The 20653-nt window shown below is 42.2% G+C and overlaps 1 protein-coding gene across 1 annotated transcript in view; it reads right to left on the bottom strand.

Moving 5' to 3' along the window:
* Positions 1–20653, bottom strand: part of IQCK (IQ motif containing K) — a 102908-nt gene that overhangs the window by 50382 nt on the left and 31873 nt on the right. The window contains exons 5-6 of the mRNA XM_063430338.1: positions 9715–9767; positions 9552–9629 (exon numbers count right to left, since the gene is read on the bottom strand). Coding sequence (XP_063286408.1) covers positions 9552–9629; positions 9715–9767 — 131 coding nt within the window. The remainder of the gene's footprint in view (positions 1–9551; positions 9630–9714; positions 9768–20653) is intronic.

Here is a 20653-nt window from a genome sequence, read left to right as displayed (position 1 = left end):
GCTTATGCAACCTCTCTATGATGCTCTTAAGTCTGACCCGTTCTGTCTGACCAATGAAGCTCTGGACAATTTCGGTGCTTTAAAACGTGCCATTGCTTCTGCTCCTGCCTTGGGCCTACCTGACTACTCCAAACCCTTCAAATTATTTGTCTCTGAAAGACAAGGCCACGCAACAGGAGTTCTCACCCAAACAAATGACTTAAGAGGCCGCCAGAGGCCTATTGGATATTTCTCATGTCAACTAGACATTGTGGCCAGAGGGACTCCTTCCTGTCTCAGGGCTGTTTTTGCCGCAAGAGAGCTCATTGAAAGAACCTCGGACCTGGTCCTTGGCCACCCTCTGGTTGTTTTGGCCCCTCATGACATTTCTGCTATTATCAACCAAGTCCAGCTCAAGCACGTGTCTCCAGCCAGACACCTGCGCCTACAGTGTCATCTTCTTTTGCCTGACAACATTTCCATCCAAAGATGTCAAGTGCTTAATCCGTCCACTCTTCTTCCACTCCCTGAGGGGGGTATCTATTATGGATTTATCACAGATGAAACCTACATCTACCTGCTCTGTGGATGTATCAAGAAAGTCATGCATCCACATTTGTCATTTTATGAAGATGAGACACCTCTTTGTGAAGGCCCGGATTACGCCTTCTGTACCATGTGGTACAAGCCAAACATTACTCCCGAACCTTGCTATGAAGATGAGCTTTACCACTGGACCGATGTAAAGCTCACTGCACAAGACTTCTATTGTGACTCTGAAGGTAATAGCATGGTCTTGGTCCAGCTACCTCAACAACTTAACTACCTCTACCGCCATTGGGATACCGCTATCCCACATATTCCTGTTACCAAGTTGAAGACAAGGTCATGGAATGATCTTGGGCCCATGGCAAAACTATGGGCCACCATGAATGAAGAACAGCTACAGGAAAATGGTATTGCCAAATACCCAACAACTGACCTTCTGGAAGCATGGCCACGCCATTTCCTGGAAAAGGAATTTCAAGACCTGGTCATAAAGAATGATTATGACCCAGAAACACCTCATGACTGTTTTGAACAGATGAAAATGGAAACAGTGCACTTACCAACTGTGCATGAGAATCCATTACCAGATCCGGATTTTACCCTGTTTGTGGATGGATCAAGATATGCCGATGAAGGAGGAACATATCACACAGGATATGCCGTAACCACAACAGACGAAGTCATCAAATCATCATCCTTACCGCCAGCAATGTCTGCGCAAGAAGCTGAATTACAGGCTCTGACTTCAGCATGCAAAATTTCCGAAGGAAAACGTGCCAACATCTATACAGATTCAAGATATGCTCTGGGTGTGGCACATGACTTCGGCCTAATTTGGAAGACACGAGGATTTCTTACCACCGCCGGTACACCAGTCAAACACAGCACTGCAATCAAGGAGCTAATGGATGCCCTCCTACTTCCCGAAGAAGTGGCCGTTTTGAAAGTCAAGGCCCATGGGAAACTGGATACAGATGAAGCAAAGGGCAACCATTTAGCTGATCAGGCTGCTAAGCTAGCGGCCAGGGATCTGCAGGAAGTGGATGAAGAAGTGTCCGGACAAGAAGAAGAAGAAGTCCCTATTTTTGCTCTGCAAACTCTTCCTACTGATTTGCGAATTTTACAAGAACAGCAAGCTGCAGTCACCCCTGAAGAAATCCGGAAATGGAAAAAGAAAGGAGCTGTCCAAAAGGACGGAATATATTACAACAACTTAAAATTTTGTCTTCCCAGAAATTTGTATCCAGCAGTTGTCCAATGGGCACATGGGCCTGCACACCTGTCAAAAGAATTGATGGCCGCCCTCATACAGAAGTATTATGAAGCACCTGGAATCACAACATTGATCAATAGCTTCTGCAAGGCCTGTGTCATTTGTGCAAAATGCAATCCAGGAAGACCAGTTAAAGTACCTGCGAAACACCTGGCAAAGCCCATGTACCCCTTCCAGCGGATTCAAATTGACCACATCCAAATGCCCAAGAGTGGGCCCCATGAATATGCACTAGTAATAGTGGACATGTTCTCAGGCTGGCCAGAAGCCTACCCAGTGGCCAATATCACTGCAAAAACAACCGCAAGACGCCTACTTACCGAGATAGTATGTAGGTTCGGACTCCCAGAAGTCATTGAGAGTGATCAAGGCCCAGCCTTTACAGCAACTGTGACTAAAGAAATTTGGACTGCCCTAGGGGTGACTCTAGCCTTCCATACCCCTTACCACCCACAAAGTAGTGGTAAAGTGGAGCGCATGAATGGCACTCTAAAAACCAGAATGTTAAAAATGTCACAAGAAACAAAGATGCCCTGGCCAGAAAGCCTACCAATAGCTTTATTTAGTGTTAGGCACACACCTAGAGGGAAGCATTCGCTGTCCCCATATGAGGTTCTATTTGGGACAGCACCCAGGCTAGGTTGTTATTATCCACAGCAGTTGCAACTCCAATCAGATGTTTTAGTAGACTATGTAACTGAACTTGCAAGTGTCCTAAACAAAATACATGCCCAAGTTTTCTCTTCAATTCCAGATCCCGAATTGGATACAGGTTCTCATAACCTACTTCCCGGAGATTGGGTCCTGGTCAAGAAGTTTGTGCGGAAAAATACCCTAGAACCAAGATTTGACGGTCCATTCCAAGTTCTCCTGATTACCGCAACCTCCGTCAAATTAGCCGGTAGGCCAAATTGGATCCACGCTTCCCACTGCAAGAAATCTCCTGCCCCAGAGGAAGCGAATATCGCACAAACATGTATCTCTGGTACATCTTCTCCTTAATTAGCCTTATGAAGGCCCAGCAAGTAGCCATTACCAAAGACACTAGTGGGTACACCTTCTGGTATAATTCATCGTGCACCCAGGTGGCTACTTATACCTTTGACTACTGTGATATTGTAGAATGCCCATTTCCCACACCACAAATCCAGAGCATCTATAGAGATATCCCTCATTCGAAAGACCCATATGTTTGTGTAGTTGACAAGCAATGGGGGCACAATTGTGACCATTGGGGGGCGGCGGGATGGAATGCCGGGCCTGCCTGGGGTTACAAACCAAAAAGTGCCGTATCTAAAGTAGATGATCATGGTAGATCCCTCCTCCAGAGAATGACTTTGAGAAAGCCTGGGGGGAGTACACCAATTAAATTAATCCTTAACATTGAGCATCCAAGCCCAACAGATGCGGACCAGTATGTGATGGGAATGTATTGGAAAAAGGGTTCCTATAAAAAGTTAGGGCATTTCTACCTTAAAGATATGTGCAACTCTTCTGAGTGGCAAGGGGCCACCCATATGGTCCCTAACCCATTAAAACCTCATATCCAGACCTTTCAAGACATGATGGCCATTGCTAACCCCACTTTTGAAGATACCATGGCCGCTGAAACAGGTTTTAATGATGTAAATCTATGGTTAGAATGGATGAAATATAATGCTAATAAGCATAATAGAACTGCATGTTATGTGTGTGGCGGTGCCCGGCCTCACCTGGGTACCGTGCCTTTAATCCTACCAGTAGATATAGAAGAATGTGTTTTAAGCCTTTTTGCCTATCACTATAATTTTAACAGGTCCATATGTATTGCATGGACAAAGGAGTATCCTCTCCTAACCCAGGATGTCAAACCCCCAGATGGTATTACCGTGTATAAAGGTAATTACACTTGTTATGCTAATTACGATGGAATAGGTAAATTCTTGGGTAACTTCTCCAAGGGGTATTGTGCTACCTACAGAAATGTCTCTATGGACTTGTTGCAGTTTCACACCAGGTCATTAGGGGATATCTACTGGTTGTGTGGGGATTTACAGCTAAGATCCAGAATGGACAAACAGTGGTGGGGGGAGTGTACTTTGGCTAAAGCTATTATGCCTATACATATCATCTCTGACACACACCTCGTCACCCATGGGTCCAAACACACTAAGGTTAAGCGTGACGCCCCAGTGAAAGGAAGTTTTGATCCTCATGTGTATATTGATGCCATTGGAGTGCCTAGGGGGGTGCCCAATGAGTTTAAAGCAAGGGATGAGGTTGCTGCAGGATTTGAATCAATTTTTACCATAGTTACCGCAAACAAGAATTTAAACTGGATAAATTATATTTATTACAACCAACAGCGTTTTGTTAATTACACCAGAGACGCCCTCCAGGGGTTGGCCGAACAGCTGCAGGCCACATCCCAAATGACTTTTCAGAATAGAATGGCCCTAGATATGATCTTAGCCGAGAAAGGAGGGGTTTGTAAAATTTTGCCCGACACCATGACATGTTGTACCTATATCCCAGAAAACACAGGCCCTAATGGTAAAGTTACATTAGCCATAGAAAAATTAAATGACCTGTCTGAAGAGTTAAAAAGGAATTCTGGGATAAAAGATCCCTGGGAAAGATGGTTTGGTTGGATGACAGGATGGCAAAAGGCTTTAATGCAGATTGGTATGGCTATACTAATTTTTCTTTTTATTCTTGCTCTTCTCTTTTGTTGTGTCCTCCCATGTCTGAGAAAATCCCTCATGAAGACTGTTGACCAAACGGCACCCACTTTCACCCATCTCGAAGTTGATGACCAAGACTTCCAAGACATCAATTCACCCTGTCTGCCGCTGCAAACATTCCCTTTTGTTGATAAAGTGCAGGAATTCTAGGAAGGGACTAGCTTAGGGATAGCATCTGTCAGTGAATGGTAAAGGCCCCGTGCGGAGAAGTGGTGGGTTAGCTGCCATGGGATACCCATGGGTGTGAAGTGTTCGAGAGCCATACTGATGGATGAGTTAGCCTATTAGGGTCAGCTCTAGGGACAGACTTGCACTTTGCATCAACACCTAGCTAGCGGCCACGGGGTTTCTGTGCCTTTGGGTTAACACGTCTTCTGATACTAACATAATAAAGTTTTATCTCTTAGAATCTAACATTTCATAGGGGGGACTGATGTGGAATTATTAAAAATTACTATTGTACTTGTATTGAATTATTGTACTAACTCCATTTTAACTTTATACTGTGACTTCCTCCTCCATTTTGTCCCCCTAACCTGACTCTTTCAATCCTCCATTTTGTCCTCATGACTTAACTTGTTCATTTTAAAACTACATTACGTGACTGAACTTCCCAACCCAATTAGTACAGTAGACAAAGACTGTGTTTTCCTACAAGGACAAATACCAGGAGGTGCTGGTTACTCCTTAAGACTTGCTGGCTACTCCTTAGAATTTGTAAGATAGTATAGTTTGAAGGCCACAGAACACAGTAGTAATGAAATGTTCTATTCATAAGAGACCTTGCACCTGGACATGAAGCCTGATATCATTGACCGTGTAAAATGACGCTTAGGACCCCCTTATCCCCACCCGTGTCCAGAATAATCCCACCTCTGATGGGTGGGCACGGGACTAACCTTTTTTATTTTTGAACCAATAGGTAAGACACTAACACCGACACTTAACAATTAATCCAATTGATGGTGTTTATTTGCTAATATTCTAATAATCAATGATGACGCAAAATGCCTCTTAAAAGGGCCTGCGCGCCCGCTTTTTCTTCACTTGCCAATAAACTTTCCCGAAGTTATTTTAACCTGAACCTTGTGTGTCAGACTTAATTACTTCAGCGTATATACGCAATTTAATTTTATTGATTTGGACAGGAACAGATAGACATTTGAACATTTTGGTTTACTTTCAAAAAGTACCATAACAAAGTCATGATTTTATTAACGACACGGAGGCGAGAATTATCCCTCCTTCCCATCCCGAAGTAGGATGGAATATGGGTATGTTGATTTCACGGTAAGTTCTGTTTGAACATGGAGTTTTTTCTTCCTGTTACCCTTGTCAGTACTCAAATTTAACCACATTGGCTTAAGCTAATTAAAGTTCTATTTATGACAATCTATGATTTATGCGCACCTCCAGTTTTATACTAGGATATTACCATATTTTTCCTCTCTTACAGCCTAAACCTACTTCATACCGATATGGATATTCCCTTTGTACGTAGTCCCTTTTCGGTTGGATGGTTGTCCTTGTTCGGGATCGCAAATAAAGAGGAAACAGATTACTTGACAGAGCCTATTATGCTGGAGAGTGGAATCCGATTGGCTGTTCCTGTTGCTAGGAAGATGTACAACTCAGACTATTTACCCTTCTACAGACCCCTGTCCATCCAACTCCCCTACAAGACCCCTGCACAAAAAAAAGCCCAATATTAGCAAGCACTCAGTCTCACCCTGCTCCTCCTTATGCTTGCTGCTCCCTGCTGATCCGGGCTCCAGACTCTCCCACCACGGCTCTGCCCACACAGAGTGTCAGAGCACTTCAGCTCAAAACACTGTGAGGGCGGAGCCAGTTGACAGCCTCCAGATTCCTCCTCCTACTGCCAGGCCACGGCTCTCACTAAGAGGGTAGGTGGCACCCCTGTAACGAGTGGCACCCGGGGCGCACCCCCCACCCGCCTATTAGTACGTCACTGCGTGAGGCCTTAACAGGGCCGGACTGGGAAAAAAATTAGGCCCGGGCATTTTTCAATCAGAGCAGCCCCCTAAGAAGGGGGCGGGGCCAGAGACGGTGTGTTTTGGTATCACTAATGACAAGCACACCCCTTCTCAAAGTGAGCATGTTGGTTCAATGCGCAGAGCCCCGCTGAAGAGCTCTGGCATTAGAAAAAGGCCCTGAATTTGTTCTGCGCAGCGCAAGCAAATTTACAACATGCTTGAGCTGTGTTTACTTTTAAATTGTCTCTGCTGTCTCCACAAGTGGGATACCAGAGGACAAAAGGGCCAGGAAAGTGTATGGTGCATGTGTTTGGAGCCTGCTTGTGGGATTGCGTGTATGTAGAGTGTGGTGTGGTATTGTGTAAATAGGTCAATTTCATTTGTGTTTGTGGTGTAATATGTGTGGCTAGGGACTGTAGAAAGTGTGTGTATAGGGGGCATAGTGTTATACGGGATGTAGCGAGTGTGTGCATACGGGCTGTAGTGTGTGTAGGGGTTGTAGAGAGGGTGTATGTGTTTGCTGATAAGGAATGTAGTGTGTGTGTGTAGGTGGTGCAGTGTGTGTGTGTAGGAGATCTAGTGTGTAAAGGACCCAGAGTGTGTATAGGAGATTGTGTGTGTGTGTGTGTGTAGAGGATTAAGAGTGCATATAGGGTAAGGGATCTAGCGTGTATCTGGAGCGTAATGTGTGTAGTGGTGCAGTGTGAGGGGTGCTGTAGTGTATGTATATATATATATATATTTGGACGTATTGTATGTGTGAGGGGCGCAATGTGTGTGTATGTAAGAGGGGTGCTGTGTGTGAGGGTGTTTTTATCTGCCGTCACATTCTAGGTTTCTAATTTTCTTTGTCTGTTAACTCGCTGAGGGTTATTTTATATAATATATATATATATATATATATATATTATATATGTGTGTGTGCTGTATATATGCTGTGTGTGAGCGAGGGTGCTGTGTGTAAGTGAGGGTGCTGTGTGTGTCTGAAGGTGATGTGTGCTGTGTGTCTGAGGGCGCTGTGTGTGTCTGGGTGCTGTGTGTCTGGGGGTGCGCTGTGTGTGTCTGGGTTGCTGTGTGTTTCTGGGGTGCTGTGTCTTTCTGGGGTGCTGTGTCTTTCTGGGTGCTGTGTGTTTCTGGGTGCTGTGTGTTTCTGGGTGCTGTGTGTGTCTAGGTGCTGTGTGTGTCTGGGTGCTGTGTGTGTTTGGGGGTGCTGTGTGTTTCTGGGTGCTGTGTGTGTTTGGGGGTGCTGTGTGTTTCTGGGTGCTGTGTGTGTCTGAGGGTGCTATGTTTGTCTGGGGGTGCTGTGTGTGTGAGGGGGCTGTGTGTGTCTGGGTGCTGTGTGTGTTTGGGGGTGCTGTGTGTTTCTGGGTGCTGTGTGTGTTTGGGGGTGCTGTGTGTTTCTGGGTGCTGTGTGTGTCTGAGGGTGCTATGTTTGTCTGGGGGTGCTGTGTGTGTGAGGGGGCTGTGTGTGTGAGTGTGAATGTATTTTTTATTTAAATTTCAATATATTTTTTTATTAATAATAATAAAAATAAAGTAATATCCCCCCCTTCTTACCTTTAGCCTGGGAGGGGTGGGAGCCAGGTATCCATTGAGGAGGGAGCCGTGCTGCCTTCCCTGGTGGTCTTAGTGGTGAGAGTGAACTAGCCTGCAGGCTAGAGTTCACTCTCGCGAGATCTGAGCATTGTCGCGGTAACCACGGCAATGCTCAGAATCCCGCGAGAGGACCCAGCGGAGCTGCTGGCTAGAGCTCCGCCGGTGTTCTATCAAATTCCCCTACCTCGTGAAAATCCCCTACCCTCGTCACTTCAGGTGAGGGGAATCAGCTGGATCCTGTGCTGCACATGCGTGCTAGCACTCCTGCTACTCCTCCACAGCCAGGTCCTGGAAGGTAAAGAAGGTAAGTAAAACTAGTTTTACACTTTCATTATAGTTAGTGCATTCACTAAGCTTTGGACATGGGACATTTAGGGTTAAGTGAGGGTTCAAATTAGGGTTAGGTAAGTGATTCTAACCTCACTCACACTCTATTCTTACCCTAACCCTTGGGGTAAGGGTTAAAATAAAGTGTGAAAATTAACAATTTAGTGATATTCTTAGGACATGGGACATTTGGGGTTAATGTTAGGGTTCAAATTAGGGTTAGGATTAGGGACATATTTACTAATATTTCACATTAGGGGAATATCACTAAATAGTGATTTCTCACACTTTTTTGTTACCCTTACCCCAAGGGTTAGGGTAAGAATAGAGTGTGAGAGAGGTTAGAATCACTTACCTAACCCTAATTTGAATCGTCACTTAACCCTAAATGTCCCGTGTGCCTAAGCTTAGTGAATGCACTAACTATAATGAAAGTGTAAAACTAGTTTTACTTACCTTCCAGGACCTTGCTGTGGAGGAGTAGCAGGAGTGCTAGCACGCATGTGCAGCACAGGATCCAGCTGATTCCCCTCCCCGGAAGTGACGAGGGTAGGGGATTTTCACGAGGTAGGGGAATTTGATAGAACACCGGTCCTCTCCTCCCTCCCCCCCCAGCTGGCGGACGCTTATAATTGCCTCTGGGCCGGTGAGGGAGATCTTTGATCTCCCCACCGGCCCATGAAGGCACACAGCGGGGCCGGCGCTCGGATAGCGCTGGCCCTGCAGGGGCTGGCAGGGGAGATCCTGTGATCTCCCCTGCCGGCCTCGGCCCCACGGTCATCGTGGCCCACCGGGCCTTTGCCCGGTATGCCCGATGGCCAGTCCGGACCTGGGCCTTAATCCTAATGGCGAAAACGTTGTACTTAATTTTTGTACTTTTGATCTAGAATAAAAAAAATTTCATTAGCACTCTACATTGTGATGGACTTCTATTCATAGCTGTTTTTGGTGGGTGGCAGAACCCCGACCAAAGAGCTCCAAAGTATTCAATACATTCTGCACACATTGTGCATTTAAAATAGGGGTCATCTCCAGCCTGGAAAGTCCCTTTCATCCTACATAAGATTCCTGATTTAAATATATTTCTGTGTATGATGAGCTTGCACTTACTGATCTTTCAACCATTCTTGGACAAAAGGAATTTCAAAGAAACCGGTGAACTGGTGATCTTTCTTATTTGGATTCTGGCTGTAATAAAAATAATTATTTTACAAAGAATAGAAAGTGCTGTAATTTGCAGTTGCTTTATAACCAGCATGACATGTTTACTTACTTGTAAAGCCACTGAGTGAGGAAGTCACAAGGCATGAATTTTGTTCTTTTTCTCTACAATATAAATAAACATTATTTATTTTTATTTTTTTCAACGCAGATGTGAATATCTCAGGGTAATTACTGTATATATGTAAATATATTACATAAGTGATTAATATATATTATTACAAATGTGATAATTATATATTTTTATATATGAAAAACTGCTTTATTTTATAGCAGTAAATGCTTTATGAGCATGAATAGGTCTTGTGTTTAACAAATAACTCGGAATGTAAAACATTTTTTAAATTTTATTGGCCTGCATTAATGCAGCTACGGAAATCATTGTAAATATTTAAAATCAATTCAATAATAATTGTAATTTCTGAGGAAAACCATGGGCACCAATAATACGAATGATAGTTTTGGCTTCATATTAATGCAGTCATTTTTTTCCATATTCAAATATTTTTTGCTAAAGAAAAAAAAAAAGTTTAACCCTGCCCCATTAGCCACACATCTCCTTTTCAAAGTATTATTATTTGCATTTATATAGTGCCAACGTGCACTACAGCGTTTATAGAAAGTGGACATTTAGAGGCAAAGAAGGTCCTGTTCAAAGCTTACAATCTATGAGGATAGAAAAGTATACAGTATAGCTCAGCCACTGAAAGATCAGGGAGAGCTGAGATGTTGACTTGACTCCATAAATAATTTGTTTTACCCTGCCTACTTTTATGGATTACCACAGCTCCTTCATTCACTCATGGGAAGGGAGAAGTAGATTTTTGGCCCACTCAGTCGCTAAGATGTCATTATGCACAAGACAATTTCTAAATGGGGTGCCTTGGTCCCCCAGGTAACTTAATAATAAAAACCCACAAAATACAACTTAGCACAATGTTTAAACAATTGCAAAACACGAATTAGTCTCTTCAGGTAACGTGATTCTTTACCAGACAAAGGCAAAAAATAAAATAAAAAAAATGATAAACAAATAATTTACACTAACAACAGATAAAAACAAAAGGGATAAAATAACAGAAGTCCTAGTCACTTACTCAGGTTTTCAAAGTAAAACTTCTGCCCAGGGGGTCTCTGGTAAGGGAGATAGTGACTCACACAGAATTATATTCTGGCCCCTAAGCAAGTACAATACACATCTCAGTATCATCGGATATATACCCTGTGGATTACCAAGCCTGGCCCAAGAGGTGGAGATAAGGTGTACCTATAGAGAAAATAAGTGACCACCCCTTTGTGTTCCATACCAACATCAATCCAAATGGAAACATTTGGTTTTATCTCCTCCTATGTACATGCCACTGAAATAATAATTGCATCTATAAATTTGTTACCATTTTTCCATGCCATAGATATGTCACACTCCTTACTTGTAACCCAACATAGCGGACATCACAATTCCTTCCCATATAGGTAAGTTACGCAAATCATGCTTAGGCTTGATTAGAAGACTGTGCCAGTCCCATTCCAAATATATAAAAAAATTAGGCTTAATCATTATTCTGTGGGTAAATATTAATGTTTCATTTGGATATGATACTGGAACACAAGGCTTTTTTTCCGTTTTTTTCTTGAAAGCTAATCAACTCATCAATTAAAAGGTACAGTTCTTATGGCTGAGGTCAGCTAGTTTACATTGGAACTAGACATTCAGGCATCTCAAGTGTAGAATCGTTAAAAATCCCAACAGAAAAAAAGAATCATATAGTTTAATGTATTAAATTATTTATATATTTTATTGCAACAAAAACTGGTGGGGCACTATCGCTATGGATGAACCTCATTTGGGGTCAGGCCCTGCATCTCCTAAAGATATAAACAAAAAGTTTCAACGCATATGTTTATTATATTTCTATGTACAAACTAGCACAACATAATTATACATTGGACTGATCCCACATAAGAGAGGGGAAAGTTATTGAACTCTACATCTATACTGCCCCAGTAAGAACAGATTCAATGTCTGTAAAAGGTACTAGAGCACCAGGTGTAATCTTGTGGGCGAGGGGAAGAAAATAGCAGGAGAAAAAAAAGGAAGAAAACTCAAGATGAGTGGGAAAAGAAACATGAACCAATAGGCTTCAATAGTGAAGGACATGTGTCCTGGTAAATGTATATCAATAGAGATAAAAAAATGTTGTAGACAAAGGCAAAAAGATTTGCAATGGCTTGTTGTCACCATTTTGTCTACATGTGTTTGTTTGACTGTAATGTTATGGCTCGTTTGGTATTATTGTGGCATTCCTAAATAGTTTCAGTGTACAATTTAGGTGTTACATCTAATGTTTCACATCAAAGGAGACAGACAGGTAGAACACCAGAGAGATCATGGCAGCCAATGAACGTCAGAATGGAGATGCTATATAACATGCATTATCAGAAAAACGTAATGTACAAACTACAAGCAGAACATAGGAGGATGGGTGCAATCAATCCTAGTTCTGAATAGGAACAACTAATAAAACATATATAATTATATTTTCAATAGTTCAGATAAACTACTAACATCATAATCTCAGTAGATTATATAAAAAAAACAAATAACATATCTGCAAACGTGTAATTAAAATAATAATTTAGGGGGGCGGGCCTGGTGTCTGAGCGGACTAGATGTGTTTCTATCGGGCTCCAGCTGAATCGAGCTAAAACCAAGCTATTTCTGACAAAGACCTCTGTTAAATGGCAGCCTGGGCCACAAACCGACTATTAGATAAGCCAGGAGCACGCTGTCTGGTCCGGACTGGACCCAAATCTTGAACAGCCACTATATTCGGCTTGGAGGCCTACCTGGACGGGCATAGGCCGCAGCGAGAGGCAACCAATCTCCCGAGGCGATGCCCTACGAGTGGAGCTTCACTCCTGGAGCCCTCCTTGGGCCGGCAGGGGTTATCCCGGCCCCCACTGGAAACACAGACTCACCAAACATCTAAGCGAAAGCCACGCCCTGACACCGCACGGCAGCGACAAGATGGCCGCAGCAGCGGATGCTCTGCATGGCAGACCAAGCCTGGAGATCCGGCAGTGGAGGGAATCGTTTGACGCCAGGTTTGAGGCTTGGGAGTTCTGGCATCGCCTCAACAGGCGACCACAGCCACCTACCTCTCAAGTCACCAAACTGGAACAGAAGGAACCCAAGCAGGGCAATCCATCCGCCCAAATGACTCCTCACAGGGCCCCCTATTTGCCGGAACAGAGAGCCACCCGCGGCACAGCCACGACCAAGCAACAAAAGGCGCGAAGAAACAAACGCAGACGGCGTTCTGCACTGCTCCGAGCCTCTGCCCGCTATGGGGGAGTAAAGAACCTGACCACCAGGAACATCCGAATCAGTAGACCCATAGAGCGGGCCAATCGGCAGGCCAGGGAGAGGAAGACACTTCCACCGACGTACAGAACCGGCATCATGCCCCCGAGGTACTCTACGCACATACCAACAGAACTCTCACCCCGGCACGGAACCGCGATGAGGACGCAGAGCCCAAGTAAACTTTCCATGTACACCCTGCACTTGCCGATCAGAGGAATAGGCTGACCACGCTTCCCTCACTGCAGATGGGTCCATATGCTGAACAGCATCAGGGACTAATGGACGCCATTTGCCATTCAGGTCGAACTCACGTTCATGCACCATAGATAATGTCAATTTCCCAAAAGTGCTGGGGGGTCCCAGTGGCCACAAAGACTTGAAGCCTTATAGGACGACCAAGCAAACTTAGTTGGCAACCCTCATAAGTTTAAGACTCTATAATATTCTCGTTCACTAAGCATGATTGATTACTATACCTCCTTCTAGTTTAATCTACTGGCAATTTGCATGCTTTTATGACCTCTATGCTAATGTAATGCCTTACTATAACTAAGCTTGTTCTCTTACAAAAAAAAAATGTGCAGCACATCTTGACCTTATTTGTTTTTACATTGTCATTACAACTTGTGTCATAAATCATAAAGTCAATAACAAAGCTTGTAATTTAACACTGCACGCATAAAATAAAGAATTTAAAAAAAAATAATAATAATAATTTAAAAAAATAAAATTGAATGTTCTTGCATTTGCTGAAAGCCCCAGGATTTGCAGCTTGTGCAGTGAGCTCTTGCCAAACCAGGAAGTGACTCAGTCAGTCTTGATGAGATTTGAGTTGTTTTAAACTTTTCTTTGCTCAGGACCTAGCAGCAATTCCACCCCTGATATAAGCCTATAGATAACTCCATTAAGAAATTTGTGAGTGGAGTTATAAGATGTAATTATGTAGCAATAATGTGAGAATTCATTTGGGGAGTCATCCAGAATGCAAACGCGATATGAGTCAAAATGAAATGTTGGAAGCTATGTGTTTAGAGTGTTGCTTTAATGGTATCTAATAACAGCATGATTAATTGAAATTGTGTATAGTTTTAAAAAATGTAAGATTATCCAGTGCAGTTTAACATTAAACATAAGATCCCAAACAGTGTATAGGAGTTTTTGCTAAAGACGAGATAAGACACGGCGGCACCCTGGGGAGTTACATCACGGGTACTAGCAAATAGACATGTATTTATATATGCAAGTTATCTAAGAAGAAAACAATTCACATTGTGTGAGTTTCCTGTGTTTTTCCTAATGAAAAAAAAAATTGGACACTGTTTGTGCCAGGAGCACATGAATTTAGGTCAACCTACGTGTCACAGTTTTCCAAACAACATTCCCTCTACATATGACTGAACCCTTTTGCTATGAACTAATAACCCGGCATGTATGTTTTTTTTTGTTTTTTCTATTACAATTACAATTCTAAGATGAATACTTTTATTTTTTTCTTTAATTTGACATAAATTGTAAATATTCACACAGGACTACTTAAATCCTAAGAAATAGATAAAGAGTTGTTACAGTTTAGAAGTGCCCTAGTGGCATGAGACAAACAAGCCTGCTCTACCAGGTTTTCCCTTATGTGCTCGATAATTATCTGTTTTTGACTTCAATAAATGTCTACTTGGATCAATAGCGTTTTGTTTCTGTGTTTCTCTGTTCTTTGTGTAATCCCAGGCAGACTTGATGATGTCAAGATCAATGGCACCACACCATCACTTCCAGGGCTCTGTTCTTCTTTACACGGAAAATAGTTCTTAATGACTTTGGCTGTATGTTTGGGCTTGTTGTCATGATGCTAAATAAATTAGGGACCAATCAAATACCTCCCTGATGGTATGGCATAGTGGATAAGTTTTAGTCTGTTCTTCTTAACATTGAGGAGATCATTAATTCTGACCAAATTCCCAACTCCATCTACAGAAATTCAGCCCCACACTTTCAAGAAACCTCCACCATGCTTTAATGTTACTTGCAGAAACACATTCTTGTACCGCTTTACCTCCTTTTATTACAGTGAAATATTTCAAATTTTGACTCATCAGAGTAGCTGCTGCCTATTCTTCTGTACCCCTGTTCCTGTGTTTTCGTGCATAGTTGAGTCACGTGGCCTTGTTTCCTATTCATAGGTATAGTTTCTTAGATTACAACTCTTCCATAAAGACCATTTATGACCAGACTTCTCCGGACAGTAGATGAGTGTACCAGGGTCACAATGGTTTCTGCCAATTCCGTGCTGATGGTACAGCTAGACATCTTCCTCTTCAAAGAGAAGTAATGGCGATGTGTCATCTGCTGCAAGTTGCCTTAGCCGAACACTGCATCTAGCGTCCTCAAAGTTTTTGTGGTTTTCAAAAGTGGGTGGACATGGAAACCCATGTCTACTTTGGTATTTCTGCCTGGGAGAAACTTCCTGATGCAGTATAACTACCTTCTGTTTTTTTGTTGTGCTTAGTCTTGGTGTATGACTTTTGACATTTAATGGTCCTCACCTTGTTAGCAGTGTTTGGCTGTGCCTCACCCAGTTTTATTCTTCCTAAACAGCGGTTTCTGTTTCACTTAAAACGACATGTCATGCCGAACTTATATTTCTCCTATTGATTCCGCTTCTCTTTCTGTCTAAGGAATCTATTCTTCTTTTCTTAATTTCTGATCTAATTTTCTTTAAAACATAAGACAAAGTAGCAACTCTCTTTTTCCTACACTTTACCTTCTTTAACCAAAGTAGGAGCTTAAGTCAAGTCTACTTCCTGTGGTCAAAGAAAGTTTTTCCATAACACTCACCCTCAGTGTTGTCATATTGCTTCATTTGCTGTTCAAACGTCTGGTCATTTAGACTAGGGAGGCTGTGAATTCACCGAATGTTGTCCTAATAGAATGTGAACAGATTGTCCATTTGAGTTAGGTCGAAATTCAGTCATTTATTTCAGTTCAGAATTTTATTTGGGGAATGAAATTCTAATCCAAACAGTGCCACGGCTGCATCTTGCAGGCGCTTAGTAGTGAGCCTCCTAATTCCCACAAGGATTAGGGAGCTATCTACCAAAAAGCTAAAAGTTGCTCTTTTGGCCAATTTTACCAATACTAAGTAAAAATTAATTAGTATTAGTAATTAACTGAGATTTTACCTCCTGACCCTAGTCGATATGCTGTGAGTAGGGGCATGTCTACTAAACAGTATGGATGCTCACTGTTAAAAAAAAAAAAAGACCCCCCGAATGTAATAGTGGGGAACCTAAAAAAATAATTAACAGTGGTGACATAGTGTCCAACCCGTGCTCTGCGAATGGGCGCTATTAAACTAAATTAGAGACCTAGTGTCCCCCTTGGCCCCAGGTGGGGGCCCTAAATGACAAAAGGAGAGGGGACCTACTGTCAGCCCCCTCCCCCCCGGGCTCCCACCCATGAGCGGTGGGTGGGGGCCCTAAGTGACAAAAAGGGGGGAACCTACATGTAAAAATAACCCAACCAAAGTGACTAGGGGTCCCAAAGCCTATAGTCACCCCCCCAGTGACTAGGGGTTCCCAGGAACCTGGTCACTCCCCCCCAAAAATAAAACCCTACCCACCCCCTCACCCTAATAATAGTGAGGGGGGATCAATAAACTAAATACCTGAACATTTTTAAAAAAGTCATACTTACCATTACATGTCTTTTTTTTTAAACTTTCTTTCTTCTGCCCCGAAAGAGGCCAAATAAAAATCCATACTGTCAAAGTAATAAAATGTAAAAAAAAAAGCCCCCCCTCCAAAAAACAAAAACATTAAGAGATGCATTGAATCAATGTATTTCTTTGGAGTAAGTTCAGTGTTTCCATGTGCAGCACTGACCCAGTAAGCACATCTAGTGGCCCACTGAGTGACTGTCATAGGAAATGTCCCAAGGCAGCAATGTAAACAGTGCAGAGACAGCCTATAGATACCAGAAGAACTACATTAAGCTGTAATTGTTCGGGTGACTATAGTGTCCCTTTAATATAAATTTAGAACAAAAAAAGCATCCTATGAAAATGGTTAACACAAGTTATAGGTGAATTTCAATGTTTTATTCAATGGTGTAACTTCCAGAGAAATTACAGTTTACCTTTACATAAATTTCTACCTATATCTACTAAGATAGACCTGGCAAAGTGTTGGGATGTGATCTATTATCATAATTCATATTCCCCTATTACAGAAAATTAAAATTTTAAGCAGTATGGTCATAAACAGAGCTTCTGATATCATATATTTGTAATTATTATTATCCTGAAGAAATAATATGTTTCCCTTAATTGTGAGCACAATGAAGCTTCCAAGATTTCACATAAATTATTTTGAGCTATTCAGATGAGTTTATTACATTTGGCCATAGAGAAAAGGGAAGCAGATAATAACTCATTACTTGTTAGCAAATGTGTGTCCCCCCCAGAGAATATGATCTGTGTCTGTTTAATATCAATTGAGGGGCTATTAATTTTCCAAGCCATATAAAACTCCTATTCATTTGGTTGGATCGTTGTACTGTACTGCTTGGTATCAGTGAGTAGCTAGGGATACATAAACAAATTACTGATGCAATCGCTTCACATGCTTTCAGTAATGTGAATCGTATGATCAAATCAATGCTTTTTGAATGCATTGTCTTTTTCTTCTTTAGACCTTCCGGTTACGTCTGACAATGGGGGATGGGATGTTGGGTGCATTTTTAAAAGTCAGAAGAAAATACACCTACTTAATAACGGCTTTCCTATCTCTTCTGATTAATGAAATGTATTGGTCCCCAGAAAGTGTACTCAATGTCGCATTTAAGTTGTGTGTAGGAGGCAAACAGATGTGCCAGAGCAAAAGTTAAGTGCCCCGCAAGTAGAGATCTCAACCACTTGTTATGTAAGTGATGCTATCATCTGTCAAACATTTTCTCAGACTTTAGCAGTTCATAACCTTTAGTATTAAGCTGGTATGTATGAGCTGCTGCACATGCCACACTTAATATTAAAGCAATGGAGAAAAAATATATATATATCTGTTTCTTCAGAGAGGAATGGTTTCAGATCATAGACATTGGAAAAATCGAAGGGTCGCATTGTCACGGGACTGGGACAGCAGTGCATTGTTTGGGAGAAAGGAGAGAACTGCATTGTTCTACTTCTAGAACATTGAAATGTTGCCAGGGAACAAATGAAAGAAAGATGAAAAACAATTTATACGGAACAAATATGTTATCAGAAATCTAGGTTGGTTGAACATTATCAGAGCTAGGGTATGAGAAAAATGTTCTGGATTTTAAGAGATGAGAAAATTCATTTAGAGTTATTCACTGAAGGTAGAATTCAAAATGAATTTAAAGGACTTCTATAGGCACCCAGAACACTTCATCTCATTTAAGTGGTCTGGGTGCAGTAACCTTGCCTGTTTAACCCTGCAATGATAAACTGCAATTTTATATATTGGCAGTGAAGTGTCCCATTAAAGGGATGCTTTAAGCACCAGGCCTACTACAACTTAAAGGACCACTATAGTGCCAGGAAAACATACTCGTTTTCCTGGCACTATAGTGCCCTGAGGGTGACCCCTCCCGCTGGGCTCTAGGGTGAGGAAGGGGTTAAAATCTTACCTTTCTCCAGCGCCGGGCTCCCTCGGCGCTGGGGACTCTCTTCCTTCTTCTGCCATCATCGGCTGAATGCGCATGACCGGCAAAAGCCACGCGCGCGCACACATTCAGCCAGTCTCTCAATGCTTTCCTATGAACGCAGGAGTCTTCTCACTGTGAGAATCACAGTGAGAAGCGCAGAAGCGTTTCTAGCGGCTGTCAATGAGACAGCCACTGAGTGGTGTATTTTGGATTTGTGCTGCCCTAGGCACGACTAAATTCGGGCACCCCCAAAATCTAAATTTGCCCCCCCAATTCGTGTCAAGGCCATTTTTTTGATACATTGATACATGCACTAGTCATTGGCACACACTGTTTAACCAACACACACTTTTACTGACAGACACACACTGACAGGCAAACACTCTCAGATACTCATAAAATGACATACACACACTGACACACCCATTCTCACTCACATACATACACTGACAGCTACACTCACTCACAGTAAGGTGGACAGCCCCAGAACACGTGGCAAACAAGGCATTTGTCTGGGAGCTTGGCATTTTTTGGCGCCCCCCTAGGCAAATGCCTTGTGGTAAATACATCCCTGCAGCCACTAGAGGCTGGATTAACCCATTTGTAAACATTGCAGTTTCCCTGAAACTGCTATGTTTACAGCAGAAAGGGTTATTCCTAGAGGGACCTGGCACCCAGACCACTTCATTAAGCTGAAGTGGTCTGGGTGCCTATAGTGGTCCTTTCATGTAGTTATGCAGAAGAAACTACCCCTGCAGCCTCAGTAATGTGAACACTGTCTTCTCTGAGAAAAGGCAATGTTTAGATCTCTAATGGTTATCTCTAGTGGTTATCACTCAACAGCCACTAGAAGCCTTTTGTGGTGTAATCTGGCTTGCCAAACTTATTTTGCAAATAAACCTGTAAGAGAATCAGAAAATAAAAGCAAATGGAGATGGGTGAGATAAAACAAGTTCTAATCCCAGATAAAGCCAGCAGGATTCAAAAAGATAAAAAAAACTTCTAATCCATCTAAAGTATGTACTGTTAACATGGTGGCTAATGTATTGGTCTTACACAGAAAATTCTCTAAATTAAAAACTAAAGTTCCAACTTAAAGGGATACCTTTCAATACTGGGATAAAAAGTGAGGACAGGAAGGAGTTTAGAGGACAGAGGGAAGGGGAAGGGGGAAGAGGGGTAATACCAGCAACAAAGGTTGCATCATTTGGGATGGAATTTGTGCCTACTGTAGATGACACAAGGAGCAGTGAAAGTGGACAGAAACACCCTGCTTTGGCAAGGCACACTTGCAAGAATTCAAGGACACCTGTTTAATGGTTGGAGCTTTTATTGAGTGTCCTGCTTGAGGAAAAAGAAACAGGAATAGTGGGACCAGGGGGAGCAAATATATCTAAATGGCAAAACAAGAAAATTATTTATAAGGAGAACCAAGTGGATGCATCGTTAGATTGGTTCAATAAATGTCTCATGATGAGTGACTCAAGGAAGCAGCTATGTCTCTAGTAGAGAGGTCAGTAACTTTAATAGGTGGCTAGCTCCAGGCTAAATATTAAGCCTTGAAACATAATTCAGTCGGCCAAACTAACCTTAGAAGCATGTTGACCCATTGTCAAATGGGTGAAGATTAAAAATGAAGGAAGACACAAGAGCACAAACAGCTTAGACACACATTACATTGAGAATATATTAAAAGGAAAATTACTTCTCCATGATAAAAAAAACATGCATGTCAGGTTTGTACATGGATTCACAATGAAAGTGTTGTAATAAGGTTAGGTTTCTAAACAGTAATTGGTTAACGAATATCATGGTGAATTATCTTCAGAGTCTGAAAAATATTTCAAACTCTAAAACCGTAGGCCCAGCTGGGGGCATAATGTCCAAGACTACATCTTGACATCCAGACAATATCAATATGTCAAGATCTACATTGCCAATCCCTTTTAGCTGAAAGCAGCAGGGT

This window comes from Pelobates fuscus, chromosome 8, assembly GCF_036172605.1.
Source record: "Pelobates fuscus isolate aPelFus1 chromosome 8, aPelFus1.pri, whole genome shotgun sequence".
NCBI lineage: Eukaryota > Metazoa > Chordata > Amphibia > Anura > Pelobatidae > Pelobates > Pelobates fuscus.
Note: the sequence above shows the minus strand (reverse complement) of the source record. Positions and strands in the feature narration are given on the sequence as shown.